The sequence below is a fragment of the Phyllostomus hastatus genome, unplaced genomic scaffold, assembly GCF_019186645.2.
Source record: "Phyllostomus hastatus isolate PE091 unplaced genomic scaffold, TTU_PhHast_1.1 phas_contig_198, whole genome shotgun sequence".
Classification (NCBI taxonomy): Eukaryota; Metazoa; Chordata; class Mammalia; order Chiroptera; family Phyllostomidae; genus Phyllostomus; species Phyllostomus hastatus.
In genome coordinates, this window is record NW_025333715.1 from 5,109,204 (window position 1) to 5,132,656 (window position 23,453).

The 23,453-nt window shown below is 44.8% G+C and overlaps 1 protein-coding gene across 2 annotated transcripts in view; it reads right to left on the reverse strand.

Annotated features, from left to right (window-relative positions):
• Window positions 1-700: 700 nt before the first annotated feature.
• The window catches only part of XPNPEP3 (X-prolyl aminopeptidase 3), a 40,607-nt gene continuing 17,854 nt past the window's right edge, over window positions 701-23,453 (reverse strand). For both annotated transcript variants that reach the window (XM_045835010.1, XM_045835011.1), the window contains 8 exons: window positions 22,900-23,307; window positions 20,921-21,123; window positions 15,253-15,315; window positions 14,313-14,426; window positions 12,557-12,642; window positions 9,880-10,060; window positions 8,707-8,827; window positions 701-3,695 (listed from right to left, as the gene is read on the reverse strand). In XM_045835010.1, the coding sequence (XP_045690966.1) occupies window positions 3,529-3,695; window positions 8,707-8,827; window positions 9,880-10,060; window positions 12,557-12,642; window positions 14,313-14,426; window positions 15,253-15,315; window positions 20,921-21,123; window positions 22,900-23,307 (1,343 nt within the window). In that variant the 3' untranslated portion in view covers window positions 701-3,528. The remainder of the gene's footprint in view (window positions 3,696-8,706; window positions 8,828-9,879; window positions 10,061-12,556; window positions 12,643-14,312; window positions 14,427-15,252; window positions 15,316-20,920; window positions 21,124-22,899; window positions 23,308-23,453) is intronic.

A 23,453-nucleotide genomic window follows, 5' to 3' on the forward strand; every position in this document is an offset into this window, starting at 1 on the left:
CCCACAAAAACCAACCTTTATAAAATGCTCTAGTTTAGATTCAAGTTCTATAGGGGCTGCCTGAAGACCCATGGGTTAGTTTTGTGGAGAGTAAACCATTTTTGCCCCTAGCTTTCTTGCAGCATAATTGACAAAATGTTTAAGATATTGTGAAAGGATGCTCCTCATCTAGTTAATTAATGCCCTGATCAACTCACATATTTGTTTCGTTTTTGTGTGAGAACATTTTAAGCTCTACTCTTACTCACAAATTCCATTTATACGATACAGTGTTACCGAGCCCAGGCACCGTGTTATACACTGGATCCTTGAGTCAATCTTTGGATGGGCTGCATCTAACCCATTGTTTTCTCCCCCGTCTGTGACTAGTAAGACATGTCGAGTTTGCTACCATGATTTTGTGACAGCAATGAATGGACACTCTGTAAAATAAAATGTTTTTGTAAATCAGCCCTGCCCAGTGGCTCAGTTGGTTGGAGTGTTGTCCTGTACACCAAGAGATTGTGAGTTCAATTCCCAGCCAGGGCACATACGTAGGTTGTGGGTCTGACCCCGAGTTAGGGTGCATATGGGAGGCAACTGATCGATGTCTCCCTCTCTCTAAAAGCAATGTATATACAAGGGTGAGGGTTAAAAAAACTGTAAATCAAAATGTTCTTAAAGCTGTAGATTCTAGATTTGAAAATAACACACACATGGGTTACACTTTTATTGTTTTGTAATTTATTTTTAAAATGACAATAACAAATGTTTTTCCCTTATTGGGGAATGACAACTATATTCAGTGGAAAGGGCCTTAAAAGTAACAGCATTTTGTCCAAATTTATATAATTGCACGAAAGTCATACAAAGCATTAAGAAATGCTAAGAAAACTAGTTCTCTTAGATCTTCATGAACACACCCCAAGATGCCTTGTTTTCATGGGGACCCCCGACCCAAATAACACTGATGCTCACCCCAAGCTCCCGTGACACAGGGGCTGAGGTCAGAAGAGCGGCCCGGAGGACCCACGTGCTTTGTGACCATGGAATTCTGCCCCAGCGTTAGGGCTTCTTCATGTGTTCATCTTCTCATTCTACTAGGAGCATCGAACACGGCAGCTCGAAGTGTATCTGCCCAGACTTAAAACCCACACAGACACCCTGACACCACCACTAGCAGTAGCTTCCTAACGTGGATTCTAGGGCTGTGGGAAGAGGAGAGTTTTTACTGTCCAGTCCGTTTCCTGATTATGGGGGGCGGAGGGGAACAGCAGTTCCTGAAATAAACATAGAAAAGTATGTGGCGGCGGCTATCTAGATGTAACGCTTCCTCCACTTAGATGGCACTGTTAATGGTTCAAGCTCATCGACTCAATTCAAGGAGAAAACTTCCAGTGGAACATCTGAAAGGCTTCTGAAAAGTACGGTTTTTGTTCTGGGAGAGCCTGATATGTGCATGAAGCACTCATCACGCTGAGACACGGGGGGAAATGTGGGGCACGCCCGCGGTGCAGCGAAGAATGGATGAGATGCCCGCACTGTGCACGGCCGGCCGCTCACGCGCCTGGATCTAACGCACAGCCCCCAGCACCACTCTGAGATGCGCACTAGGTCATCTTGTGATGGTTCTGACAGTCTGACTCCAATGCTTAGTGGCAACGGTCCATCTGGGGCTCCAAGGGCAATGTACCTGGGTCAGGGAATACAAATCAGCCCAAAGCTCCACAGAAGCCTTTCGAACTAGTACTTGCAACGCCTGTACAACTCGACTGGAATCTAACTGGAAGGAGTCTGTTTCAGGAATCTGTTTTATGCTGCTATACAAAAAAACCTGCCTAAACGTTTAGCCGAAACACTGACGACCACCGAAAATTTTTAGGGAGAAGGGAAATTCCTTATTCCAGGACTGTGAATGAACAAAGGAAACCCAATCTAAGGGCCGTTAGGGCCACAGGGGCCCACGGGTGAGAAGCCCGAGTTGTGCATTTATTTTCAGTCCCACACTTTTGGAAGGCAGCACGGGACTGAGAAGCTGGAGGGAAGGCAGGCACAGAGAGGATGACTCCAGCTGTGCAGCCATCCATCCCCACAGCTGCTTAGATCAGGTTAGCAAAGCCAGGCATTGTGGGCAAACGCTGTGAGGACACGATTTGTATCACTTTGGTTCATTGTATTATGTCTCCTGATGAAGTCCCTGCCTGTCCGCTTTGGGCTCCGTACCCTGGGTTTTCCGGGTAAGGTGGGCAAGCCTGTAACGCTGCAGTGAGTGTTAATCCCCTAGCTGGTGCTCAGCAAAAATGAGTTGTCGTAAAAACCCTCAGATTGATGCTCTAGTAATCAGCATGTTTTATGTATCTTAGGTTCGTATCCAGTTTTAAAACACGACGACACACTAGTTTTCAAAGCTTCTCTTTTTGACAGAAGCTCCCAAATAAACCATCTGCAAAAATCTAGCCCTGTTCACTTTGCAAACTGAGTTCTTGTGTAATTGTGTCCAATGGTGTGCTGAGAGAGAGATTTCTTCCTGTGCTGTCAGCAGAGAAAGAGGATCTCAGGCTGTTTATAGGCACTTGGTGGGTTTCATATTTTGTTTTTGTTAGCACTAGAGGACATCACAGAATGCTAACAGGGGCATCTCCCTGGAAACTAGGCGCCATTCCTCTCACTTTAGGTAAGTAGAGGGCCTGCCCTTGGCCAGAGGAGCAGCTTCCAGGGTGTGCTATGAGGCGGTGCGTTCAGAATGTAGAAAGGGAGCGTGGGTGTCTGGGAAAGGAGTCTTCTGTAGACTGAGAACAGACGGAGGGTTGGATCTGTAGCAGACACCCATATACCTTTTTTTCTCTTTCATTCCTTCCTTTTTGAGAATCTAAACACTTTCCAGGCCCCAGACAACCAAAGAGTGAGAAGGCTCAAAGCCGTTTCGTTTGATAGCTAGTGTTGCTGGAACCTGGACGGTGGCTATGCGGTGGGACCGCAGGACACCAGTGCCAGGAGGGCCCACGCGGCTCCAGGAGGTGTGCAGGCTCTGGAACAGGCTGGCACCTGTGTGAAAGGCATGTATTCGCCACACGCAATCACCGATGCGTGGCTTCTAGTGCGGGCCTTGGTGATATGCTCCAAACACATGCGTCACACACGTATCTTAACGCTGTTAGGTGGATCTTAGCAAAAGCTCTGAAAGGAAAAGACCCGGAGAGGAGAAATTTTCTGTGTCTTTAAATGCGTTAACTGGAATGCATGAACAGATATAACCGAGAACTATCTTTATATTTAAAAATTAAACTTGCCTGGGTCCTTAATTCTACTGAATTAATGTTTTTCTAAAGTTGCAGTAACATACAGTCCAAAAATTCAACTTTCCTGATTTCTAGCTATTCAAAACAAAAAAAGACCACACACACAACTACATACAGTCATCCAGTCCCCACACTCCCACATGAAACTCGCACACGGAGGTGCACACACAGACAACGCTCAGAAAGCTCATGTGCACAGGCGCCAGTGCACAGCCCTTGAACCTGAGACGCACGTGGGCCGCAACGAGGGTCAAGAGGCCCTGCTGCAGATGTGTTCGATGTCACTGATCTCTTTGGGACAATCGGCAGAAAGGACGAGAGGTGAGCCCTGAGTCACCACTACATCGTCCTCGATCCGTACACCAAGACCTCGGAACTTCTCCGGGGCGTCTCTGTCATCCTCCGGAATATAAATGCCTGAGAGGTGGAAAAAAGAATGTGCTGTTTATAGCAGGCAGTCACTGGGTGATTTGGGGTAGGGAAATTCACCTGTTAAAATTCATGTGTAAAACTGGGATCTTAACGGTGTCTACCTCGGAGTCATGGAGATGAAATGAGACAATACATATAAAAGCGTCTGGTACATAATGGTCAGTAGATGTTGACTGCCGTTACTAAAACTGTTACTATAGCTAGTTTCTGGCCCAGACCGCAGGCTCCATAGAACTGCAGTAACGCCGATCATGATTCTGTCATATTTCAGAGGTCCAATCAGGCCACTAAAGCTGCTTAACCCACGAGTATGTCCATGTATGCTGGGAACTGGTAGAGAGCAGAAATGAATTCTTTCTTTGCCTAACGGTCCTGTGAGAAAAGGGAGCTTTGCTAAAATAAAGACATAAGATGTTTTAAAATAGATTTTAAAGGCACTTATTTAGAGATTATAAGACTGAACAACCAGAATGTGCAGAAATATTCAAATAAACCCTCTCAATAAGCCATAAACGTAACGGACATACATGCTGTAAAGTAAGAGAAACAGGGAGATTTTAATGAACATTTGGAAAATTCTAAGAGCCCCAAGGTACCCTTCCTAATCACGAAGTCAGACAGATGACAGCCATTTCTCAGTAAAGAAACCGTAAACTTCCCCACCTATGCCCGCAGTTGGTTGCTGCTCTGTGATAAGAAGAAAAGATCATCAAAGAAAGATGCAGTGAAAGTCTAGGGAGCGCCCGTGTACCGACTCGATGGGACTAACGGGAAATGTGAGGCCACAGGCAGCGACGTGTGACCGGGTTCAAAGGGCGCTGTGAGAGACGCGTCCCAACTCAGTGATCCCATCCGGAGACGTGTCTGTTGCGGGGGTCGTGCACCAACCACAAGGAATGACACTTCACGGACAAGCTAAACTGGCAGTCAAGAACAAGCCTCCTGGTTTTGAGTTCAAGGCGGCAAAGCAGAAATATCCTGCGCTCACCTCCTCTCACCGACACCTGAACTACAACTGCGCACAGAGCAGCTGTCTCGGAGGAGGACCGAAGACCAGCAGGACAGATGTCCTGCAACTGCGGATATGCAGACAAAGCCACACTGAAAGTCTGGTCAACACCCACCCTCTCCCCCATTCCCTACGCGGTGACTCACAAGTGGGAGGGATGTCACGGCTGTGGAGGTCATTGTCGAAGAGCGAGGGGGCCAAGCCCTCGCCTGGGGGGCCTGCCCCAGGAAGAGGAGCAGCCATAACATGTGGCTTTGAAAACCAGTGGGGCTTATGTCTGGGAGAGCCAAACGGCTGAAGGAGACCCAAGCCGTGCTCTGAGCCCTGGCACAGAGGCAGCAGTTTGAAAAGCACCTAAGTCATATGTGAGGGTGACGCACTGACTGATTTTAGGGTGTGTGCCGCAGGAACGGGAATCTGTTGGAATTCTCTCCTGAGTCAGAGGTGCTGGTGGGTGTCATTTCCCCCCTTTCTTTAACGTAGCTGGTCTGACACTGGCAGGCATGGTATCTGACACTCTCTGTTAATCTTGCTAACACTGCTCACCCCATCCCGGCATATCCCTGAGACCCACCGAGGCTAGCACCCCTCCAAATATGCTCTTGCTCCGCCACACCCAGTGGGTGGCCTCAGTCGGCACCAGCACACAGCAGAGTGTCTGCAACAGTGTAGCTGGGCTGTGTAGCCAACCACACTGTAGGCTTGTCCTGTTCACCAGTGAGCCTGCAACAGCAGTGGCCAGGCCCCCACAGCCAGCGGGCCAGGGACCAGCCTCACCTGCCAGTGTGTCCACTGAAGTTGTCGCCCTGCCACAACAGGAGGCCACACTAGTCCACCTAGGGAATAATACCTCCAGAGTACCTGGCTCTGGTGACAAGAAGGATTCCATCAATGGACCCCAAAGGACACCTAAATAATGCCATTTTTTAACACCAAGAGATTTAGCTCACCTACCTAATACATAGAAACAACAGACAAAATAAGGAGAGAGGAGATTATGTTCTAGCTGTGACCTATGTGGCTGAGTTGGTCAGGGTCATAATGCAAAGCAGAAGGTCGCTGGTTTAATTCCTGGCCAAGGCACATGCCTGGGTGCAGCCTGGTCCCCAGGTAAGGCAACCATTGATGTTTGTCTTCCCCTCTCTCTCTTTCCTTTCCCCTCTCTCTAAAAATAAAGTCTTTAAAAGAAGAGCATGTTCCAAACAAACAAACAAACAAACAAACAAACAACAGGATAAAACTGTGGAAAAAGAACTAAATGAAACTGAGCTAAGCTGTCACTAGATAGAGTTCAAAGTAATAAAGATGCTCACCAAACCCTACAGACAAGTGGATAAACTCAGTGAGAACTTCAACAAAGACATAAAAATGACAAAAAAGACCTATCAGAACTGAAGAATACAACAACTCAAGTGAGAAACACACTGGAGGGAATCAACAGCAGACCAGAAGACTCAGAAGAATGGGCAGCGATCAAGAAGACAGGACAGTGAAAATCACCCAACTGGAAGATCAAAAATAAAAAAGAACGGAGAAGGATAAAGGTAGCATAAGCAATGCTTAGGACAACATCAAGGGTACTAACATTTGAATCGCAGGGGTCCCAGAAGGAGAAGAGAGAGAAAGGGATGGGAAACCTATCTGAAGACATAATGGGTGAAAACTTCCCTAATCTGGCCAAGGAAACAGACATCCAAGTCCAGGAAGCACAGAGTCCCAAACAAGATGAACCCAAAGAGACCCACGCCAAGACAGATTTTAATTAAACTGTTCAAAATACAAAGAGAATCTTGAAAGCAGAAAGAGAAAGACAACTAGTTTCACACAAGGGAATGCCCATGAGACTGTCAGCTGACTTTTCAGCAGAGCCTTTGCAGGCCAGGAAGGAGGGGCACAACACACACAACATGACGGAAGGGGAAGTAGCCGCAGCCAGGAACACTCTACCCAGCAAGGGTATTATTCAGAACTGCAGGAGAGATCAAGATTTTCTGAGACAAGCAAAAGCTAAAGTGGTTCACCACCACTAAACGAACATTACCAGAAATGTTAAAGGGAATTCTTTAAGTGGAGAAGAAAAGGCCACAACTAGAAATAAGAAAATATATGAAAGAGAAAAAGTTCTCACTAGTAAAGGCAACATAAATAGACCAACTACTTATAAATCTAGTATGAAAACAATTAAAATGGCAATAAGTACATATCTATCAAAAATTACGTTAAATGTAAACTAAGTGCTCCATTGAAAAACAAAGGTGACTGAATGGACAGAAAAACAAGACCCTTGCATATGCTGCCTACATGAGACTCCGGACTGAAAGACACACATGAACTGAAAGTAAAGGGATGGAAGAGATATTTCATGGAAATGGAAACAAAACAAAACAAGAAGCTGGGATAGCAATACTCGTATCAGACAAAACAGACTTTAAAACACAGGCTATAACTTGAGACAAAGAAGGACCCGCCAATTCCATTTCTGGGTGCTTATCTGAAGGAAAAAACCCCACTAATTCAGTATTTGAAAAGATATGTGCGCCCCTAAGTTCACTGCAGCATTATTTACAGTAGCCAAGATATGGACACAAGAAGTGTCCATAAATGGATAAAGGAAAATTGAATGTGTATTTACACATTACTCAGACATGAAAAAGAATGAAATCTTGCCATTTGTGACAACATGGATAGACCATAGAAGGTATTGTGCTAAGTGAAGTCAGTCATAGAAAGACAAATATTGTATCATTTCACACATATGTTAAATCTAAAAAATGAAACAAACGAACAAACAAAACAGACTCAGATTCAGAAAAACTGATGGTTGCCAGAGGGTTGAGCAGCGGGGTGTAGGAGAAAAAGTGAAGGGAAATAAGGGGAACAGAGGTACAAAGTTAGAGTTATCATGTAAGTCAGAGAGGGGGTCAAGTACAGCACAGGGAATACAGTTCAATAACACCACAATGACTTTGGTGACGGATGGATAAGGGACTTTTTTTGGTGATCACTTTGTGAGGTGCATAAATGTGAAATCTCACTGTTATACACCTTTAATATAACACTGTATATCAAGTATACCTTAATTAAAGAGGTTCACATTCCAGAATGAATAAAAAAGCCATGCCCAACTATAATTACATACTTTAGAGATGGAAACACTTGAAACCTAAGAATAAAATCTGTTTTCACAACAAAAACAGCATCAGTATTTAAAAACTGACTCTTGTAATATCACTCTTCACACTTTGTCATGGCTACCGCACCTCTCTTGAAATGTGCCCAACGCGTAGCATCATGCAAACCAGGAACCACGAAACTGCCAGCTTTCTCTGAAGCTCAGCAGGAAGAATACGGATACTAGGAAGTAGGGTACTGTGGGCAGCTCAGTGCAGTTTGCAGAGCAGGCGCAGCCAAGAACACGGTGAGCCTGAGGGTCTTTCTGCAGGAGAAGCACCGGGAGCTTCAGCAGTATGAGCGGCCCGCCGCTACTGCCCAGAAACCAGCACCAACTGGCCCTGGCAAAGGCATGGCTGTTAAAGATTTTATCCATTCATTTTTGGACAGAGGTGAGGGAGGGAGAAACATCAATGTGTGGTTGCCTCCAGTGTGCCCCACACTGGGGAACCCGGTCCGCAACCCAGGCATGTGCCCTGACTGGGAATCGAACCAGTGACCCCTCGGTTGGCAGGCCAGCACTCAATCCACTGAGCCACACCACCCAGGGCAAGATTTATTTCTTCATATCTTCTTATAGAGAGTTGTCCCCTTGTAGTGTTTGCTGGAGAAGTCAAATTAAACTAACTGTGTGATGTTAAATAAGAAAGCTCAAGAAAAATCTAAAATAAAGTTCCCTTCTACACGGAGTCGTTCCCTGCCCCCACTCCTAATTTAATTATGTTAGTTTAGGTGAGAATAAATGATGTTTTCCTTTTTATCTGACACTGCCAGCACCTGTCCCAAGGGGTCAGGAGCTGCTACCCACCCCTTTACCTGGCTCCACTGTGATCACCATGCCGGGCTGCAGAGGGAGGGAGCGGGGCATGTCTGGAGTGTCGTGGACATCCATCCCGAGGTAATGGCCGACATGGTGAGGGCAGTATTTTCGAGCAGCCTGGGAAAGATAATTGCCACAGTGTTATGAGAGCCGTGACCCCTTAAGGGGAGAGTTGGGCATGTATGGATCAGTGAGATACACGTTAATACCTTCCCCACAGTTCTGTTGCTTTCATGGAACCCGTCCTTGGGCTCCTGCTTAAGAGGCCTGATCAACTGCCACCTCTTGTATGAAATCCTGCCGGTGCAGATGAACTAACACACATTTTCACTCCCACTATCAACATATACACGCATGCGGACTTGGGTAACCCCGGTAGCAACAATGGCAAATGGAAATCTCTTTTCTCAGGGAACGGGAGAATGACTGTGCTAGAATAGTTCTAATTTCAATGTTCACACACCCCTCTTAGAAAGTCTACTCTGGGGACCCTAAGTATCTCTTACCATCTTGTGGAACAGGATGAAACAGCAGATAACACAGTAATTATCAGGCCTTTATTGGCCCGGATAGTTCTATCTGTTAAAGATTTGCTGGCCTGCACAAGAGGGATTCATAGTTTCTTTCCTATTGATAAAAAACCCCTGGCACCCTAACTGTGGAAATAGGAAACACCTTAATGGTCTGTCTGGACTGACCATCCTACATTTTAATTTAAAGCTGAGGCTTTACATTTTCATGGAACACCATTACATTTTGGACACAGATGAAATTCACTAAAGACATGCCCTTGAGGATACTATTAAAGTCTCAACAATGTCACTGAAGCAACAAACACCATCCCCTCCAACCGCTACCTTTTCAAAATCACCACAAAAGAATTAAGAGTTAATCTCTCTTCCTTTTTGTGTCCTTTCCACGTTTGCGCTAGACTTCATTTTCTGTCCTCTGATGACTGAGCTAGTTACACAGTATGCAATGAAGCAGAATGTGCTGCCACCTTCTGGGAGGAATAAGTACTGACTCGCTTTGTTGTAATGCACGTTCAATCCAAGTTCCTTTTACAGATGGAGATCACCAAGGCCATTTCTAAATCTGATTAGCTTTCCATAAAAACCGAGCAGCATGCAAGGTGTTTTTGAGAAGTGAAGCCAAAAGAAGTGAGGTACCTTGAAGGCATTATTTTCCTTAACGTTCTTTATGATCCCCAACTCTTTCAGCTTCTGTCCCATCAGGGTCAGCATCATGCTGTAGATGTTCTCCAAGCTTGTTCCAGGGGAGCAGAGGGTCAGACAATCTCTCTGGATCTCTAGAACAGCTTCGTAAAGTTCTGCCTGTGGTGCTGTAAACCTGGGGACAGGAAAACCAAAGAACTTGAATTAACTGATAATGCAGGGAGTTTGTGACAAGAGAAAAATTCTGATATGTTACAAATCAAATTATGGAGAGTGAGAGGAAGAGACAGGAATAGAAAACCAGTTAATTGCTTTGTGCCAACGAACAAAAGACTGCTCATATCTGAATGTATGTTGGAGCTGTGAGTCAACTTCCAGGCATCTATGAGCCAAGCACCAGCCACTACCACGTCCAGCATGTTGTACATGAACTTTCAGGACTGTTACCTGTAACCAATCAAAACCAGTAAATATTTCGCCCTGGCTGGTGTGGCTCAGTGGGTTGAGCGCCATCCTGTGAAATGAGAGGTCACCGGTTTGATTCCCAGTCAGGGCACATGCCTGGGTGGCAGGCCAGGTCCCTGGTTGGGAGCCTGCAAGAGGCAGCCAACTGATGTTTCTCTTACACATCAATGTTTCTCTTCCTCTCTTTCTCTCTCTAAAAATAAATAAATAAAATCTTTAAAAAAAGTAATAAATATTTCTTCCTCTGGACTGAGCTCCTAGAACTGTGCTGCCTTCACCACCTCTCCTTAAACTGTAGCCAATGTTAGTTCTTTCAAAACAACTTACCACCTTTCTTTCCCTAAACACAAAGCATAAAAGTGCCCATCAACTCCAGGACAGCGCACACGTTGCGTCCCCCCAGGCCCTGCTGCTGGTGGTTTGGACGGCATGTCCCACGACCTGGTCCTTTGCTGGCTAGAGGATGGCCCCAATAAATCCTTTCTTTAACACAAAACCAAAAACCTTTCAGCTGTGGAATTATGTTTTGCTTAATATTTACTTGTACGTTTGGTGAGAAAAACTCCAAGGTGATGATGATGGGGCACTGTGGGTGTTTAATTAGTACCAACATATCATTACTGACAGGACCTTAATCACAGCCTAGATGTTCGACAGGAAGCGCAATAACCCTTCACACCGCAGCACAAACAGTCCCCCATTCAGCAGACACACACGAGCTGAGCCAGAAGGTGCACCCAGTTGTGAATGCTGTCAGAGGGCCGTACCAGGTCACTCGTGATCCTTTCCAATTTTTATCATAAAAAAAAAAAAAAAGCAGCTTAGGGATCCACTCCTTATGAGCAAAATGTGTCATGGGATAAACCAGTCAATACTCTGGTAACTAGTAACTCATAGGTGTCTTCAGAATAATAATGTCTTTAGTAATCATGGGGAAAAATGATAAAATAACCACAGTGGGGTGGTATGTGATATGTATTTTTGTGTACTGTTGCTAGGAGTGTAAATTAGTACAGCCAATTAAATCAAAGGTCTTCAAAGATGCTCATATAAACTAAGCCTGTAATTCTGTTGTAAGTAACCATCCTAAAAAAAAAAATCTGAAATTCAAAAAAAGCTGAATGTACAAAAATGGTCACTGTGATGTGTTTTATAATTATAGATATTATGTAAATGTTCCTAATAGAGAAATATTTAAATATAACAATAAAATGGTACCATGAACACCTACACACCCAGCTCTCAGGCTGCACTATCGACATTGTTATGTTTGTATCCACACTCCATGCCACCACAGTACCACTAAATATTTCAGAAGTTTTTTAAATGTGAAATTTACATGCACTGGAACGCACAAATCTGAGCTGCGCAATTCTGACCGACTCTGATGAAGCTGGGGACACCGAGCCCCTAAATTCTGCTGAGGCATCTCTGCTGGTAGAAGCGGTCCTTCTACCACCGTCTGAGATGAACCTTGTTCCGGCCGAGAGCCCACGGGCAGTTGCCTTGGTACTTGCTTCTGCACCTTTAACTACACTGTACTCCCACCTAGCAGGTCCTGGAAGGCTAGGTATCCAGTGTGACCCAATAACCAAAAAGAACTACGTAATTTTTCCTATTTATCCAGACAAAAATTCTAGAACGTGTGGGAAAGGACAGCGACGTGTGGGATAACGGCGGGAGGAACATAAAGGTGGGTCAGGCTGAATTTATCGATATGAGTCCACTAAGCAGGTATTCTGGAGTCACTGTTACAGCTTACGGGGTCAGAAAGGCTCTAATAGGTTATTTGCTTGGTTGGCTGAAACGTGGGCCAAAACGTATCCTATACTAAATGAGTTCAAATGCTAGAACTGCCTTGCTATACTGGAGAGTGAGTTCTGCCTCAAGATTGCAACATCAACAGTTGCTTCAAGTTTCTAGCCTGCCCTGCAAATGTGTGAGTCAATTCCTTAAATGAATCAATTATTATCAATCTACTTACCAACTTACACACACACACGTATACATATGTGTGTGTGTGGATGTTAATTAGGTGTTTCCAGGTGCCCAATTCTGTGATATGATGAATGAAACAGTCTTAGCCAATAATCAGGAGCTTTGCAAAGGCAGTTAACCCGAGCTAGAGAGGACCGTCTATTTTTTTAGCCATTTCTCCTAAACATAACCATAGTCCAAGAAGCAGTGGGATCTGCAGAAGCCTTACTTGCCATTGACAGGCCAGGTACGGGTGATGTCACTCACATAGCAGGAAGACTCGCACCCTCCATCCAGCAGCACCATCTCCCCGTCCTGGAACGAAAGTAAGACGGGTCAGAGCAGGTGCCCCCTGGATCGTCGGCTGTTCCTTCTTTGAATTTAAACTCCTTGTGCCTGTCATGCTACATCAATTTAAAAAGCTCTAATTTAAAGAAGACTAATTGTCTCTGGTTCCTTCTCACAAGAAACGGCATCTAAATTTTTCAAATGAATTCAGTGGCTTAAGAAAGGGGCCACTGTGTAGTGGTAAGTGCACTGGCTCTGGACCAGGATACCTGGGTGTGAATTTCTAGGTGTAAACATCAGCCCATCATAAATGTCACCATTACCACTATCACCTTTAATTAACAAAATCCTAGGTAAGGATTTTACCTAGGGACTTACTCATATACAATTACTCTTAACCATTTAACTTTAGGATATCACTTCCCTTTCTGCTCCCTGTCAAAACGCAAGTGGGGGAAGAAGAAAACTTTGGGTATATCTCTATCTTGCTACTTGTCATGTTGCAATAAAATGACCTACTTGTGCCCTTGAAACAAGCCATACCTTATTTATCTCTAAATACGCACAGAACTTGGCACACCAGAGTAATGATCCAATAGTGCGTCTATAGGAACAGTAACTTTGAGGAATAGATGTGATTTTTGTTTCTGGCAAAATGATACATTTTCTGTTAGAAAACAACTAATATTATCACAGTTAACGAGTAAAACAAAAGTACCCGAAAACTACATATATGTTTATATATCTCATAAGCAAGCATACCGTATGTGATAGAAGTATTAAGAAAAAATCAGGGGAATGACAAACTGAAAGATGCGGGCCACCGGTGAGCGCCTGGGGAGCGAGGCAGAAGGAAGGGTGCCCCAGAGATCAAGGCATTGGTAATGGTCTGACTCTTGAGTAGCCTGAGTGGTTCATGGGTATTCATTTAAATAACACCCCGTATAATTTGTTTGCTATATTGATATTTTGAATTTACTGAATATTAAAATAATTAAAAGTGGATTTAGAGGAACACACAATTCATTACTTGTATAGTCATATGGAGAGAACCATAAAAGATAAATTCTTTCATAGCCAATAAAGTATTCTTTTTTAAAAAAATGTATTTATTTTAGAGAGAGGGAGAGAAACACTGATGCAACCTGCAATCAGTTGCCTCTCACACACCCCCACCCCCAACCCCCAACAGGGCCACCGGGCCTGGAACCCAGGCACATGCCCCCACCAGCAGGCATATGCTGCGGGCTGAACCAGTGACCTTTTGGTTCATAGGTCGGCACTCAACCCACTGAGCCACACCAGCTGGGGCGCTAATAATATATTCTTAAAGCTGCCTGCTCCCACGTGCTTGGCCCACTGTAGCTACCAGCCCTTAGAGAAGGGGTGTTATAAAAGAAAGTGAGCCGAGGCTCTAGGGTAGAATACTTGCCTCTGCACTACCACGTTACCTAATTTTTTTTTAAGTTCATTTTCCTCACCTATTAAGTGGCATGTCAGTAACTGCTCCTATCTCACAGGGCCGTGTGAGGATCAAACGAGACAATGTGTGGAAAAGCACTTCATAAATCATGAAGTACTTGATATAAAGGGCAGTTATTTTGTGCAGGCTGCAGGCGGGGGGGTCCCGAGGACAGCGAGTTTTCTGCTAGGGCGCCTGGACCCAGAGGAAGCAGTGCCGATGGGCATCCGCGTACCTTGATGAGCTGATTGTTCTTGACATAGTGCAAAGTGTTGGACCGATTACCTCCAGCAACCACAGGTGGGTAGGCTAAGATGTCTGCTCCCCGGGCCCGGCATTCAAATTCAAACTGAAAAACAGCAGCAAAGTGTGACTGAAGAAAGGATTCCCTTAGGGCCGTCCCAGCCAAGGCTCTCCTCAGCAGCCCACGCCTCCCTGTACATCCTGTTCCCTGAGGTCATCACTGGGAAACTTCCCATCCCATCTAACAACACTTCTTACGCTGTAATTTCAGGCCCCTTCTTATTCTTATCCCGATCCTGTTACTCAACCCTATTATCAAATCTGTTCTGTTCTTCTGAGTACTCTAACTTTCCTGTGATTTTTCAAATTAAGTCCAGAAGAGGACCCAGAAAACCTGCGATCAAGGCTGAGTAAAGTGATACAGTCATGTTACATTACAGTTTGTTTATTCCTGAACACTGGAATACAGCTTGCATTTTAACAACAGCTCTAAGTGACTCACATCAACCTTTCAAGTGGCTATTAACCTTCAAGCTCTGGAAAATTTCAAACAGACGGCAGGTAAATGGGAAATTCTATGCATTTCGCTATGTCCTAGGACGGAGCTCAAGACCGACAACCACCTGCGACTACGTCCAGCCTGACCTCCCACTCTCTGCCTTCACATGGACTTAAACAGTGTTCACATCACACGTTTGTGTGAGCCTTTCCTTCCTCAGGGGTTCTCCTCTGAAATCCTCTTCCTTTACTGTAGCTCCGCACACTTCAGACTCATCTAATAAATCACCAGTGCCACTTAGGAATGAAATGCTCTCCACTGATATCCTGGTCACTTCCATGGAAGCCAAACAGATGCCATCTGCAGACCAATGAAATTATTGTACATTTGCCCCCCCCCCCCCCGAAAAGCTTTCTAATAGTTTAAAGCTCACCTTAGCGTAAAGAAAGCTCTCCTCCACAGGGGCTTTGCTGGCGAACATGGTCTCTATGAAAGCCTGTGAAGGGAATGGAGGATGAAAAAAAATCTTACTTTAACTATTTTGCTTATTCAAGTATTTAAAATACTGGAATTCAAGTGAAAAGCACCCTTCCCCCAATTTTGTGAACCTGAAGCCGTGACTCTGTGGGCACGACAACATAAACTTCTGAAGGGGAAAATACTGCATTCAGAAATATTTGACTGATCGCAGGTTTAGGGGGAGGGCACCCAACCTTCCCAGTTAGAATATATCCTGTCCGCCAGAATAAGCTACAAGGAAACACACTTGTCATTTATGGAACCAAATGCTTCTGTGGCCCGGGAATGAATGAGATTATGGGCTGAAAAGTCCAGTCTACAGTAGGGTTTCCCAACCTCAGCACTATCGACATTTTGGGTTAGATAATTCTTGGCTGCAGAGGCTGTCCTATTCAATGCAGATACCGGTAGCACTTCCCAGTGATAATCAATTATTGCCAAATGTCCCTTGGCAATTAGTTCTTTGCGATAGCTACACTACATCTTTGTTGTGTTTTTCTATTTTTATAAACATACTTGCTTATAACTCACTGTGGTACCTTATTCCAAGCAGGGATTTTTGGGAAAGAGTTATTATTAATTTTCAGAGAGAGAGGGGAAGGCAGGGAGAAAGAGAGGGAGAGAAACATCAACTGGTTGCCCCTCACACATGCCCCAACCGGGAGTGAGCCCATAACTCAAACATGTGCCCTGACCAGGAATTGAACCAGCGACCTTTCACTTTGTGGGACGATGCTCAACCAACCGAGTCACACCAGTCAGGGCCCACGTAGGATTTTGATAAGCTTACATGAATACATAAAATACAAAACAGCATAAATTCTGGGTAGAGTTAAAGAAAGGCAAGGCTTAGTGGGATGAAGCTCAAAACAAAAAACAAAAAACAAAAAACAAACAAACAAAAAAACCCTAAAAAACAATGCACACTGTTATCACTATGGCTACCACAGATGGGCCACAGATTTACCTCGGAGTTTTCTAGCAGCCAACGTAAAGAGAAAAACTCCGTCAGTTGTATAATTTCCAATGTCTGTGGGACAAAACAAATCAGCTGCACAGGGACATAGCTATATGCCACTGCAAGTAGAAAGGAATTTCTCTCGAGTTGTTAGACTCCAAGTGAATGCAACGTGGGAAGGAACGTTTGAGTAACACTTTTCAACATACAAGGAAACGACGACACCGTCGAGCCCGCCAGGGAAAGCGAGTGGGATGGCCGTGGGAGTATCTGCATGGCTTGCCCCCTTTTCTCATTCTGACCTCCCCCCCGTGTTTTGTCCTTCTAGAAGCCCCTATCTAAATGAGCACTTTCCATCGTGCTCTCCCCCTCTGTTGCTTCATTTTACTTCACAGCATTTCACTCCAGCTGACTATTTATCGTGTGTTTGTTTCCTGTCTTGCCTCAACTAGAATGTAAGGACAGGGACACACGGATTATCCATTTTGCTCACCACTGTATATTCTCAAAACCTAGAGCAGTACCTGGTACCACAGTAGCTAGCTACCTTACTATAAGTATTTGCTGAATGAGCCCCAGCTGGTGTGGCTCGGTGGACTGAGTGCTGGGCTCCAAACCAAAGGGTCATCGGTTCAATTCTTGGTTGGGGTACATGCCTACGTTGTTAGGCAGGTTCCCCGGTGTGGGGTGTGCAAGAGGCAACCCAACTCTGATGTTTCTCTCCATCTCTTCCTCCCTCCCTTCCCCTCTGTCTAAAAAATAAATAAATAAAATATTTAAAAAAATTTGCTGAATGAATTAGCAATTAAAATCAGTTAAAGTAGTTATCAACACACACAAATGTTGATAAATAACTAGTTAGCACTATACATTTAGTATGAAGCTAAAATGAAAGAGAAAAAAAAAAAGCCCTGGCTAGTGTGGCTCATTTCATGAAGGTGTTGGCTGTGCGTCCACGTGTGGGTGATGTGAAAGTAGGGACACTGTGACATTCGAGAATGTTCGGCATGGCGAGAGTGTCAAGCACGTGTGGAAGAATGAGCCATAAAGCTGGAAGGGAAGGCAGAGGGGGCCAGGCCACCAATGGCCCTGCGTGGGCACGTTGAAATTTGAACCCTAAAAACAACAGCGAGGCACTGAAGGACTTTAAGTAGGAGAGGAACAGTCTGATTTATAAAGATCACTCTGGCCGGGGCAGAGTTAGAAGTAGGCACTAAGAGAGGCAAGCAGACGGACAGCAAAGCGTTACCAGGTGTCCCACTGTGCACGAGGCACAGGTCAAAATAACACATCTTGGTCTTTAAACCCAGGTGTCTCTGTTTCCCACTACACTATTGTGCCTCCTTGGGGGTGAACTTGAGGACTAGTTAATTAGAATAAGGGTTGGGGAGAACTATTATATAGATAAGTTTCATATTATTAACCATGAAAAAGAATCCAAGAGTCAGGTTTGGTACAGCTGGCAGAGCACACATTTAGGTATTTACAGGAGATTCAGGGAGAGACGTGCAGGAGGCAGGATGTACGTTCACCTCATCCCAGTTTTGCTTCTCCCATAAATGGTACCAACTCTCCGTTCTGTAAAGGTTACTGAACTCTAATGGCAAGGCCCCTTACTTATTTTAAAACAAATTAGACTGCAAGAAAATCTAACTTTTCAGTTATCACATAGGCATAAATTATATTGGCTTATAGCCCAAAAGAAGGGATGTTTCTTTGTTTCTGACCAGATCTTTCTTATGCTGTTGAGGTCCACACTAAGTTCCTTGAGCATCCTTGTAACAAGTGTTTTGAACGCTGCATCTGATACATTGCTTATCTCCACTTTGTTTAGTTCTTTTTATGGAGTTTTGATCTGTTCTTTCACATGGGCCGTGTTTCTTTGTCTCCTTGTTTTGGCAGCCTCCCTGTGTTTGCTTCTATGGATTAGGTAGAGCTGCTATAACTCTGTGTTGGTATTATGGTCTAATGTAGTAGGTGTCCTGTAGGGTCTAGTGGCACAGCGCCTATCACCCAAGCTGGGTACTTGAGGTGTGCCCCTTGTGTGGGCTGAGTACACCCTTCTCTTGTCGTTGAGCTTTGGTTGCTGTTGACAGGTCAATGGGAAGGATTTTCCAGGCCAGTCGGTTGAAGGATTGGCTGTGACCACTGACCACCAACCTCTACCTTCCATGGAGGACAAGCTGTGCAGGGCCAGGGTGATGGTGCTCCAGCAAGGTCTGTAGCTGTCCACTGGTTGTGCAGGCCCTGGGGGTTCCCGGGTGGTGGAGGCCAAGGTCAGCCCTCACCTGTTTTGCTCAGGGCCACCCTGCCTGTGCTATAAAGCAATCTGAGGTGGCTGCTACTTGTGCTGGGTGTGGAGATTCCCAGGAAAAGCCAAGTTGTGCATCTAGGCTGGCTGCTGCTAGTGCTGGGCCTGGGGCCCCTTAGCAAGAGCTACAGAGGCTGGGGGCTCACTGAGGCCAGATGTTCCTTGTTTGAGAAGATTTAGGAAGTTCTGAAGCAGGAGCCAAGACCAGCCATTCATACGGAAAAGCTACTGTTACGAGCGGTAAATCGGTGGGATGGAGCCTCAGGGGATCTCCAGGGTGGGGCAAAGAGTGTTAGCGAGGTTGATGGAGTCTCACATATGGCACCTGCTTGCCCTGTGGCTCTGCCCGCCTTTCCGTCTGGGAGAAAGCTGTCCTCCAGCTCTTGCCTTGAAGCCAGCCACTTCAGTTCCTCCCTATATGCCACTGGTGTCTTTCAAACTGCTACCCTGGCTCCAGAGCTCGGAGGACAGAGTCTGAGTAGGTGAGTCCATGTGTGGGTCCTTTAAGAGGAACTGCTTGGGACTCTAGAAGTTTCTTCCAACGGCTCAATCCCTGCTGGGTTTTGCAGCCAGAAGCTAAGGGGAATCATCTTCCTGGCATTGGTAACTTGGGCTGGCAGGCTTGGTGTGGGGCTGGCACTCCTTGCACCTGAGCCATCCCTCCCGAATTATTATCCACCACACGTGGGTGTGGGACCATCTGGTTCCGTCATCCACGTCCCTTCTACCAGTCTGGGTGGATGTGGTTTCTCTAATCCCGTAGTTGTCAGATTTCCGTTCAACTTGATTTCTGCCAGTTCTCAGTGACGGCTGTTCTATAATTCAGTTGTCATTTTGGTGTGGTTGGGCAAGGAGGTGACCTGTGTTTACCTATGCCGCCATCTAGACCACAAGTCCCTCAAAATCTTACAGCATAATCCCAGACCAGGCTGGGAATACTTAAAGAACGGTCACTGGCAGAAGTTGTTCATTAAAAAAAAGTAACGCAAACTCCATCTCCCTGTCTGACGTCTTTACTGGGTTGGTACGTAAAGGGAACGATAGCTCAGCTTCTGAATTTTGGCACAACACTTAAAATAGTCTCTCGGGATTACAGTGTGGGCAAGTGACAGAAGTGTGGATCGGACATGCCTGGGCAGATTTGTACCTGATTTTACACTGCATGCAGAGACATCTGATCACTGCGCTGATCACTTCTCTGGAGCCCTGAACATTATCCCACAGATCTATTCTTAGCTTCTTCTCTTCCTTATTTTAAAGATCAGTGATTTGAAGAAAAACAAAGACATATGTTTATCACATCTGTAATTAGTTGTAAGTAGTCCTTGCTGGTCTGGCTGTAGCCAGAACCCTGGACAGTGTACCTGGAGAAAGACCCTGACAAACCAGAGCACATACCGAGGAGGGTTACAAAAGAGGGAACAGTTAAGGAAAACAGTGTTTAACTTTGGGAAGACGATAGGTAGAACCCAGAAAAGTGGGCTTCAAGTGCATGTGTGCTATTGTTCTATGAGGTTGATTCAGCAGGCCTGGAATTAGCCTGAACTGTTTTGTTACAGTTCCTGTATGCAACTGCTCCTGGTCAAGGCCTGAAAGACACTGATGGAGAAAGAGTGCTAGTGGGAGTTTCAAAGCAGTTTGTATCAGTTTGTCAGCACTGGTCTGTACTTGGTTTCCACAAGAACTCCGAAGGTCTTTGTTACAGAGCAGGCACCTGCCAATATAACCAAAACGAGAAAAACCTCTAGTTGAGATTCGATTTTGGACTCCCTGGTTTCTAGGTGTTCCATGTACGCACCTGTGGCTCCTGATTCAGGAGAGAAAATGCAGCTCTTACTGAGGGAGTACGAGAGAAGCCTGCACCGGCTTCTCTGGCCCCTGGCTGTGAGACGGCCACTGGGTGACAGGTATTCTTGCGTTCATGCTAGTTAATGTTGTTGCCATAGTGTACCCTTTCCCCGGAATTGTAGACTTGCAAGCATTGTCACTTTGGGCCCTATGATTCTTCTTTATCAAACTGTTTTACTGCTACTAGTATTATTATAGTTATTGCAAGGAAATCAAAAATTAATTTGCATTGTTCCAAGGAGAAACAACTAAGACCATGGGTGAAAGACATAAGGAGGCAGACTTACTCTGCCTTGCAAGGTGCTGAGCACGTGTCTATACGTGTTCACTAAATGTCAGAGTAGAAGCTAGATGTCCACCAGCCAGGAAATGACTGCAGTAAGTACACAACCTCAAGGTGCCCACTGAACCCTACGAGCTTAGGTTTTTTTTAATTTGAAAACAGCTTTTTCAGTAGGAACCCACCTGTGATGTGAGCTTCCCAGCAATCTGCATCCGTTCAATCTCAGCAGGAGATTTGACCAGGCGGAGGCGCTGTACCAGCTGCTGGACAGTGCGAACTCGGTTCTTGCTCCTGGTTTTGACCTCAGTCACAAGCTGCATATAGTCCGAGTGAAGCTGTGCGTGGGCGGGCCGCATCCAGTCATACCAAAGTGTGTTTGTCTCGGCTTAAAATGAGATCCGAAAAAGCAAATTCAAAATAAAACTAACAGCACCAACAAATACCAACTGCCATCATGACTTAAATAAGAGTCAAAACTATAAAACTTGTAGTGTGAAACTCCAGGGAGTTGAGCACAGACTCTCTCAGGACTCAAGTAATTGAAGGGTTTGATCATAAATCATTGGAAAGGCCATTCCCTGAAAACGGCAAGATATTTTGAGACTGAACAGACAGCTTTTCTATCCCCGAACTTCAGTGTTCCTAAAGACAGGGATTGGAACTACCTAGAGGGAACTAAGCTTTTATTTAAGCTTTGATTTTATGTATTTATTATTCATTAACAGAACAATTGCAATTGTTCTCCACACCACCATTGAGCTGGGGGCACTGTTGAATAATTGAACACAAAGGACAGAAAAATGTGCTCAGATCATTACCTTGTGGTTAAAAGCATTTCACCCCTTTACCAACAATCTCAGTATCGATGAAAGGAAGTTCTTTTGGAGCAATTATTTATGGCTATGGAAACACTACAGTAGATAATAGGTGTTAATCCACTCTTATTGAGGAAATCCTTTCCTATTTGCTATGTATTCTCATTACAGACAAGCACAGCTTACTTTTTAATTATAGAGACTCAAGGAAATGGCCTACATTGGCCTGAGATAAAATAAGTGGGATCATGGTGAAAATAATTCCCACTTACACCAAGTCTCCCTTCCCTTTCGTTTTTTTTCACTGACAGTAGCCAATGAACAGCAATCCCAATAATTGAAGTCTACAGGGTTGTACATTTTATACAAAGTAATTTGGAACATGACAGCCTGCAATTAATTCAAGAAATCATGAGCTACAAAGAAAACGATTCTGTGCCCCACACTGATGAAGACTTTGAAGAGGAAGAAAGTTCCACTAGCTCAGCTGGGTAATTAAATCTGTAAAATAGACAACAGTTTACAAATAAAAAGAATTCAAACATATTAACCGTGCATATTCAAGTAAATATTTTCTCTCAAGGAATCTTTGTAGGAAACAAGTACAGTAAATTCCATGATTGTTGGAAACAATTTTGAAATTCTGTTTTAGAAAGTGACATCAGAAATAGTTTATAAACCACACAAGAAACACTAAACATTTACAATCCAACATTTTGTTTAAAATAAGTATTTCCCAACTTCATCATCTATATTATTTCACACACTTGGGTGTAAGTGGCTTTTTGACACTTTTCCCTAGAATGAAGGTAGAGAAAGTGACTGTTTGGAAGGGTATGAACTGTGTATACGAATCACCTAAGAATCTCGTTAAAATGCAGATTCCGATTTGGTCAGCATGGAGTGGGGGCCTAAGATTTTACATTTCCCGTATCTACTACACATTTACAATTTTAACATGCATCACCAGGTCATTCTGATGCTGGTGACGCAGGGATCATTCTTTGAGAACACCGCCTCCTTTCGAAGAGTGGGCAAAAGCAGCTAGAAGAGAGTCAACAGACCGGTCAGCAATCCCGAAGGGTGGCCTATGCCCGTCCTTAACTGTTTAAGGACATTCTAACAGTCTATGCGAATGAATAATCTAGTAAGATTTAGCAAATGAATAAATGAAGTCCTTAAAGTAGTCCAGTCTTGTGGAAAATATTTTATGCTCCTTTCTTGGTGCTTAAGGAAAACACCGCTATGGATAATCATTTTAGAACATGAAGAACTCTGTCTAAACAGGCAAGGAAAGTCTTAACCCCAACCGGGCCCACCATTTGACTTCTGCTCCCGTCTGTTACCTTTCAGTTTTGGTACTAGATGCTGAAATTCTTCCAGCGTATAGGCTTCGTCCACGCCAGTTAGAGCTATCGCTCCATCAGTGCCAGACCGTGGGCCATCCCAAAGTTCTCGGCTGGGGTCTCTCCGAGGCACGAAAAGCATGGCCTTGTGTGCTGGTAACTGCTTGCCAGGGAGGCTCTGAAGGACCAGAATGCTGTCAGGCTCTTGGAATCCACAAAGGTACAGGAAGTTGTTGTCTTGGTGGAAAGTGTAGGGGATATCATTGCTCATATAGTATGTAGGGTTGGATAGCAGAACCACCGTCTGGTCTGTCCCGCTCTGCCCCTGCGCCTCCTTGTGGATCAGAGACATTAATTTGTGTCTGCGAAGTGCATATTCCACTTGCGATAGTCCCGGAGTCACTTCCCCTAGAAATGACAAACAACAGTGATGCTTCGCATTTTTATAGCGCCAAAGTGCTTAAGGTAGCTTGATGTTAGATGGAGACACCAAACTTTATTTCTTCAATATATGTTAAATCTCCTCACTGCACATGGAGAACGATGGAGATACC